The sequence below is a fragment of the Enhydra lutris genome, unplaced genomic scaffold, assembly GCF_002288905.1.
Source record: "Enhydra lutris kenyoni isolate GAN:26980312 unplaced genomic scaffold, ASM228890v2 scaffoldscaffold40, whole genome shotgun sequence".
Lineage (NCBI taxonomy): Eukaryota > Metazoa > Chordata > Mammalia > Carnivora > Mustelidae > Enhydra > Enhydra lutris.
The window spans coordinates 19057881-19066731 of record NW_019154124.1 but is presented as its reverse complement, the minus strand read 5'-3'; the positions used below and the strand labels follow the sequence as shown (position 1 = coordinate 19066731).

The 8851-nt window shown below is 37.4% G+C and overlaps 1 protein-coding gene across 1 annotated transcript in view; it reads right to left on the bottom strand.

Moving 5' to 3' along the window:
• LOC111155262 (FCH domain only 2) overlaps positions 1–8533 on the bottom strand; it is a 114148-nt gene extending 105615 nt beyond the window's left edge. The window contains exon 1 of the mRNA XM_022515374.1: positions 8442–8533. Within this exon, the coding sequence (XP_022371082.1) occupies positions 8442–8494 (53 nt within the window). The 5' untranslated portion in view covers positions 8495–8533. The remainder of the gene's footprint in view (positions 1–8441) is intronic.
• Positions 8534–8851: the final 318 nt, after the last annotated feature.

The following is an 8851-nucleotide window of genomic DNA, read 5'->3' as shown; positions in this document are numbered from 1 at the left end:
AAAAAAAAAAAAAAGAAGGAAGGTAACAGGAGGGATGAGGGGGAATGGGCAATATGGATGAAAGGGGAGCAGGAGGCACAGGCTTCCATTTTTGGTATGAATAAGTCATGGGGATAAAAGGTACAGCAGAGGAAATACTGTCAAAACTACTGTAATAGCACTGTATGGTACTACATGGTAGCTATACTTATGGTGAGCATAGCATTAAGTATACAGTTGTCAAATCACTATGTTGTACACCTGAAACTAATGTTAACATTGTTTATGTCAACCACACCTCAATTAAAAAAAAAGAATGTGTATCCACCTACTAATATGGCTTCAAATATATAAAAGCAAAGTTGACAGAACTACATAGATAAACAGAAAAACCACAATCAAAATGAGAGACTTTGACTATAATCCTCTTAGGAAATGATAAAATGAGCAGGAAAAAAAAAAAACAAAAACAAAAACCAGTGGGGAAAGATTAGAAATGAACAAAAGAATGCACAAACTTAAAAACATATAGACAACAAATGTAGAATACAGACTTTCAGGTACATGAAGATATTTACCAAAATTGACTCTATCCTGGTCCATAATCCAAGTGTCAACATATTTCAAAATGCTGAAATCATACAGAGTATGTTCTCTAAATACATGTAATTAAGCATAAGCAAAAATATACCTTTAAAAATCAATACATATCTAGAAATTTAAAAATATACTTCTAAATAACCCAGGGAGGCAAGAAAAAAAGCACAAGGAAATTAAACTATCTTTAAACTAAATATAATGAAAATTCTACTACTCAAAACTGGTGAGACACAATAAAGCAATGGTTAAGGGAAATTTACAGACTTAAATGAATATATCAGAAATGAAAAAAGGCTGGCGCACCTGGCTGGCTCAGCTGGTGGAGCATGCAACTCTTGATCTTGGGGTTGTGAGTTTGAGCCTCATGCTGGGTGTACACATTACTCAAAAAAATTAAGTATTAAAAAAAAAGAAATGAAAAAAGGGTGAAAAGCATTGTTAAACATCCATCTCAAAGTTAGAAAAAGAACAACAAACTGAACACAAAGTCAAAGGAAATAAGGAATAGAAAGTTAATGAAATAGAAAGTAAACATACAAAAAGGATCAGCAAAGCCAATAGTTGCTTTTTTATAAAAACTTAGAACAAACAAGTGACAAATGAGACTGATCATAAAATATAAAGAAGGCACAAATAACTGATGTCAGGAGTGAAAAGGGGACATCTAATACAGATCCAGCAGGCATTTAAAAAGTTCATAAAAGGGGGTGCACCTGGCTGGCTTAGTCAATAGAACATGCAACGCTTAATATTAGGGTCATGAGTTCAAGACCCACATTGGGCATGGAGCCTAGTTAAAATAAAAATGAAAAAAAAATTTTTAAATGTAGATGAAATTATAAAATCTCTTGAAAATGTAATTTATTAGGGTGCCTGGGTGGCTCATTCAGTTGAGTGGCAGACTCCTGATTTTGGCCAGGTCATAGTCTCAGGATTTGGGGATCAAGCCAGCCCCCAACTCCCACACTCAGTAGGGAGTCTACTTCTCTCCCCTTCCTCTCTATGTGTCCCTCCCCCCAACTCATGCATGCTCCAGCTTTTTCTAAAATAAGTAAATCTTTAAAAATCTCTGTGTGGGGGCGCCTGGGTGGCTCAGTGGGTTAAAGCCTCTGCCTTTGGCTCAGGTCATGATCCCGGGTCCTGGGATAGAGCCCTGCATCGGGCTCTCTGCTCAGCAGAGAGTCTGCTTCCTCCTATCTCTCTCTGCCTGCTTCTCTGCCTACTTGTGATCTCTGTCTGTCAAATAAATAAATAAAATCTTAAAAAAAAAAAAATCTCTGTGTTTGTGTGTGTGTGTGTGTGTGTGTGTGTGTGTGTGTATAGGACTTATCAAACTCACTGAAGAACAGGAATATCTGAATAGTCTTATAACTACTGAAGAAATTAAGTATGTAATTTGAAACCTTCCTATAAAGATGATTTCAAGTCCAGATGGGTCTACTAGCAAAATCTATGAAACACATAAAGAAGAAACTATAATATTCCACAAATTTTTTCAGTGAATAAAAAAATGAGATATATGCAACTCATTTTATAAGCCTAACTAACCTTGAGACCAAAACCTAAGGACACTTAGATAAAGGAATTTTTCAGGCCAATCTCAATAACAAATATAGATGCTAAAATCCTAAATAAAATAGCAAACTAACCCACCAATATATAAAAGTGATAGTATATCTCCACCAAGTTGGTTTGTATCAGAAATGGAAAGTCTAACATTCAAAAATCAAAGTAATTCAGATTTTAACAAGGGGGGAAAAAAGAAAGAAAAACATCTCAATAGATACAGGAAAAGTATCTGGCCAAATTCAACATCCATTCATAATTTTTAAAAAAAGGAAATTTCCTTGATTTGATTAACAGTAAGGAAAAAAACTGACTAAATATATAATATTTAAGAGTGAAATGTGAGAGGCGCCTGGGTGGCTCAGTTGGTTAAGCGTCTGACTCTAAATCTCAGCTCAGGTCTTGATCTCAAGGTCCTTCCTGAGTTCAAGCCCCATGTTGGGCTCCACGCTGGGCATGGAGCCTAACTTAAAAAAAAAGAGTGAGGGGCCCCTGGGTGGCTCAGTGGGTTAAAGCCTCTGCCTTCAGCTCAGGTCATGATCCCAGGGTCCTGGGATCGAGCCCCGCATCGGGCTCTCTGCTTAGCAGGGAGCCTGCTTCCTCCTCTCTCTGCCTGTCTCTCTGCCTACTTGTGATCTCTGTCTGTCAAATAAACAAACAAAATCTTTAGAAAAAAAATTAAATTAAAAAAAAAAAAAAAAAACAAGAGTGAAATAAATGTGAGACCAGGAACAAGACAAGATGCCTGCCATCAGCATTTCTATTCAGTATTACACCTAAAGTAATACTTCAGTATGGTAAGATAAGAAAACTAAATAAAGGTATGAGGATTGGAAACTGAGATATAAAACTGTCACTTATACAAGATGATTGTACACACAGAAAATCCAAAACAATTTACAGATAAATTATCAAAATAAGCAAGGACTTACACGTTTCTGGACACAAAGTCAATACATAAAAATCAAGGGGATTTATATATAAATGTGTAATACTTTAATGACAAATTGCTTTCACCCAAAATATATAGAGTTCCTTCAATTTGTTCTTTAACAGGGTTTAAAACAAACAAAAAAAACCACCACAGTAGATGGACAGGAGGGGCGCCTAGGTGGCTCAGTCGGATCAACATCCCACTCAGTTTCAGCTGAGGTCCTGATCTCCTGGGTTGTGGGTTAAGCCTCACGATGGCTCCCTGCTCCCTGCTCCCTGCTCGAAGGGAGTCGGCTTGAGGACTCTATCCCTCCATCCTTTCCCCCACTTGCACACATTATGTGCTCTCTCTCCCTCTCTCAAATATTTTATAAAAAAGAGATTAACAGGTACTTCATTAAAGAGAAAATGCAAATGACTAATAAACATATGAAAGGTTGCTCAAGGTCATCATCCATCAGGAAAATGCAAATTAAAACCACAATGAGATACAGGTATCCCTCACAATCTAAAAGTATAGCCTTCTAGGGCACTTGGGTAGCTCAGTTGGTTAAACCTCTGCCTTTGGCTCAGGTTATTATCCTGGAGTCCAGAGATCAAGCCCCATGTTGGGCTCCCCACCCAGCAGGGAGTCTGCTTCTCCCTCTGACCCTCCCCCCTCATACTCTCTCTACACACTCTCTCTCAAACACATAAATAAAATCTTTTTCAATAAATAAACAAACAAAATAAAAGTACGGCCTTCCTATGAAATCTTTCACAAGCCAAAATGGCATAAAGCAAAGAAGCAATTACCACTAATTTACATAGAAAAATTTTTGAGCTTTACCAGACCCAAAAAATAACCCCTCTTAAGCTTTTCTGATACTGTAGGGCACATCTTGCTAACAGATGCATAAAATAAACTGAGCTAAGGCACAGATGTTCACAAACACAGTTCAAAACTATGGCGGCATGAAACTGAGATGCTAAACAGTTCCCAGGGAAGGAGCTTGGCAGCGCCACTCTCCTTGTACACACCGCCTCCATAAGGGCTCACTGCAAAACAAATGCCAAACATTATTTTCTCATTTTGCTATTTTTTGCAAAAGCAAAAATCCTCTAAGGATTGTTCTTGGTTAGCAAAAACAGGTACTTATATAGATCTTTCATAAGAGCAAAGTGGCATAACACCAACTTCTGAAAAGTGGGGGAGACATGTACTTCCACTTATCAGAATGATTCAAATTGAAAGAGTGGCAATACCAAGTGGTGATGAGGACATGAACAATTAGAACTCTGAAACAAGGCTGCTACTGGTGTAAACCGGTACAACCATCTTGGAAAATTCTTTGGTATTGCATATACATAACTCTATGACCTGGCAATTCTACTCTAAGGTATATACGTAATATAAATATACATATATGTATAGCAAGACTCTTGTACAGGAGTATTCAAAGCACTATTACTAGTAACAGCAAAAAAACTGGAAAGAACCCAAATGTCTGTAAACAGTAGTAGACATGTTTTGGCATATTTATACAATTTAGTATCACGTAACATTGAACATGATTATACTAAACTCAAAAATGATGGGGCGCCTCGGTGGCTCAGTGGGTTAAAGCATCTGCCTTCGGCTCAGGTCATGATCCCAGGGTCCTGGGATCCAGCTCCGCATCGGGTTCTCAGCAGGGAGCCTGCTCCCCCCCCCCTCAGCCTGCCTGTCTCTGCCTACTTATGATCTCTGTTTCTTAAATAAATAAATAAATAAAAAATCTTTAAAAAAAAAAAATGAATCTCACAAACATGCTGAGTAAAAGAAGACAAAAGAAGACTCAATATAATGATTAAATTGATACACTTAATACAAAGTTCAAAAAATAGGTACAACCAACTTCCTTTGCCATTTGAATGGATAAATTGTGGTATCCATAAATAGAATACTATTCAACAGTAGAAAGGAATGAAGTATTGATACATGCAACAACATGGATCAATCTCAACATAATTATACTGAGTGAAAGTACTGGATAACAGAGTATATTCAGTATAATCCCATTCCTGTAAAAGTCTAGAAAATACAAACTAACCTAAGTGTCAGGAGCAAATGAGTGGGTGCTCAGGGATAAGAGGGAGAGAAAGAGGGAGGAAATACATAGGGGATGATGCATATGTTCACCACCTTGACTGTGGTGATGGTTTCACTGAGTGTATGTATACATCAAAATTTATCCAATTATACACTTTAAATGTGTAGTATACTATTTGTCAACTATACTTTGATAAAGCTGTTGGAAGGAAGAGAGGAAGGAGGAAAGCAGTAAGGGAGGAAGAGACAAAAAGGAAGAAAGGGGCAAAGGAGGAATGGAGGAGGAAAAAAGGGAACAGACCAGCAGGGAAGAAGGGATGAAAGGAGGAGAGAAACTCTGAATGACTGACAGGAAATTAACCTTTCTAGGCCCCAATTTTCTTATCTGTAAAACAGGAGTTAGAGTTTTCATAGTTAAATGAGATAATGTATACACAATCCTTAGTGCACACTATATGTTTATGAGTCTATCCTTCTTTCCTTCTTTCTCACTCATTCCTTCAAGAAATAGGAGTATCTAATTGTGCCAGGCTCTGTACTAGGCACCAGGATACAAAAAAATACTATATCCTTTATAGGGAAACATAGAATAATAAAAAATGAATAATTATAAAATTTCATAAATACTGCAAAGAGATATATGATGTTGAGAGATACTATAACAGGTGTTTTTGACAGAGTCAGGGAAATAAGGAAAAGCATCCACGAAGAAGGGACCACATTGCTGAGCTCTGAAGAATAAGCAGGCATTAATTAGGCAAAAACAGGAATAAGCATGTACAAACCGTGGACTGGAAGATGTCTTTCAAAAAAAATGGCTAATGTCTCTGAAGAGGAAAGAGAATAAGGAAGAGACTGGCATGAACTAAAGCTTGAAAGGTGGTTTGGGGTCAGACCAAGATGCAGGCAGGCCCACCTTCGGAGCAATAGGAAGAATCTGAAATGGTTTAAACAGGAGAGGTAACAAACCTTTCTGAGGTTTAGAAAAAGCACTCCAATTACAGTGCGAGGAATAAGTTGCAGGGGAACAAGAATGAATGTAGCTATGTAAGACAGGAGCTACTGTTGCAGTTCAGGCAACAATAATAATAGCTAGGATCAGGGCAGTAAAGTTAGAGATTCATTCTATCATAAAAATCCTTACTAAGAGCCAAGCGCTCTCCCAAATGCAAGAGATGTAAGAAGCACCAACCCCCACCAAAAGAAAAAAAAAAGGAAAGGAAAAAAACAATCCCTGCCCTTATAGGGTTTACATTCTAGAGGAGAGGGACGGACAAATAAATATCACGTATCTGATGGCTGTAAGTGCTATGAAGAAAACATTAAACTAGGAAAGTGGTAGTGGAAGGAGGGGTTGTCTTAAGAGCCCACAGAATCATAAAGGGATTAGATTCCAGACAAAAAAGGATGACTCAGGAGTTGTGGACTTCTTAGGGTGACTGATATAAACAGGCTAAAAGGCATGATGACAACTGCCTGGATGATTTCAAAGTAGTTATAGTTAGTGATGTTAGTGCTGGGGGAGAACAGGACATGCCAGGAGACACAGCACTGTGAGACCTCTTCTTTATTCCTGCCAAGGATGATGCAGAAGCCAATGAAGGATAGCTTTATCCACAGCACTTAGAGCTTCTGGACTCCCTCTTAACTCAAAAAGAGAAGGGAAAGAGAAAAGAGGATTGGTCTTAAATAAAAAACCTTGTTCCCCAATTCCTATGTTCTGGTAAATTCTATGATGACAGCAGCTCTATCTTAACCCCTATATTCCCAGAATCCAGACCAGTGCCTAGCACACAGCAGACATGGGATATTTATTATTGAAAGAATAAATGAATGGAGTACTGTATTTTTATTTTTTTCTTAAGTAACCTCTACGCCCAACACGGGGCTTGAACTCATGACCCTGAGACTGAGAGCAGCATGCCCCAACAACTGAGACAGTCAGGTACCCCCCAAAACGGAAGTATTATATCTAAAGGCAAAATATCCCTGGGGCTCCTGGGTGACTCAGTTGGTTAAGCATCTGCCCTCAGTCAGGTCATGATCCTAGAGTCCCCAGATTGAGCCCCACATGGGGCTCTGTGCTCAGCACGGAGTCTGCTTCTCCCTCTGCCCTTCACTCTGCTTATGCTCCCTCAAATAAATAAATAAAATCTTAAAAACGCATACACACAAACACACACATATCCCCCATTACTAAGGTAAACTCTTTACCTCTTAAGTGTGCTCCTATAAAAATTACCAAGTGGGCCTAGCCACAAAAAAAGCTTTAATCAAATCAAATTACATTAATTTTTAAGTTTTTAAATTGATGACTATATTCTAAGAGTCTTAAAGACAATCACATTTTTATAAACTTGCAGAATTTAAAAATATATACTTATACTTCTTTAAAATAAAACTTAGAGGGGCACATGCCTGGCTCAGTTGGTAGAGCATGCAACTTGATCTCAGGGTTGTGAGTTCAAGCCCCACAATGGGCACAGAGTCTACTTAAAATTTAAATAAATAAGTAAACAAATAATACATAATTAAACTACAAATTCAAAAACCTTAGACTTTTCAAATTATTTTAGTATGTTTAATGACATGTTTGTTTAAAGAAATGATAGTATTTTATCCTACAAAATTCCATTTATTTATGTATTTATATTTATATCATTTGTAATGATATTTATAAACAATGAATACAAACCAGGAGTTCAGCAATATTCCCTGGAGCCACTATGCAGTCCTTAGTGTGTAGCCGCTAGATAATCACACTACTTTAAAATATATAATAATACACTTTTCAAGAGTATACTTATTTTAATCCAGATCTAACTAAAATTTTCTGGGGCATCTGGGTGGCTCAGTTGGTTAAGTGTCTGACTCTTGATTTTCTTTTTTTTTTTTTTTTAAAGATTTTTTTTATTTATTCATTTGACAGATAGAGATCACAAGTAGGTAGAGAGACAGGCAGAGAGAGAGGAGGAAGCAGGCTCCCTGCCAAGCAGAGAGCCCGATGTGGGGCTCGATCCCAGGACCCTGGGATCATGACCTGAGCCGAAGGCAGAGGCTTTAACCCACTGAGCCACCCAGGCACCCCTGACTCTTGATTTTCGCTCAGGTTGTGATCTCAGAGTCTTGAGACTGAACCCCTCCTCTGGCTTTACACTAGGAGCCTGCATAAGATTCTCTCTCTCTCATTCCCCCCTAACTAGAGCATGCACTCTCAAAAACAATTTTTTTTCTCATTTATATTCTAAAATTTAAGTCAAACTGTTAAATTACTTATTAAAAAAATACATACCTTTCTCTCACAAAATCTGCTAGTTCTTTTGTTGATATCTGTCCATGTTTCATGTTATGGTAAAGGACATCAAAGCCACTATTTTTTTCCCCCTAAAATTGAAGAAGATTTTTAGTTTAACAACAAAAAAAGATCAAAACGACTTAAGAACAACCAATATTAACCAATATGCAACTCTAATGCTCAGGTGAGCATTGGAGTTAATTAAACCAATGTTGCTCATTATAGGACTTCAAACTGTATCAAAGGAATATGACGCAGTTTGACAAAGTTTACAATTTATTATATATACATATATACACATTAAACACACATGCACACATTTTATAATCACTCATGTGAGTTTATTAGTGAAATTAAGTCTGAAATTTTAAAAAACAACATGCAGAATAATTTAGAAAAGGTAACCA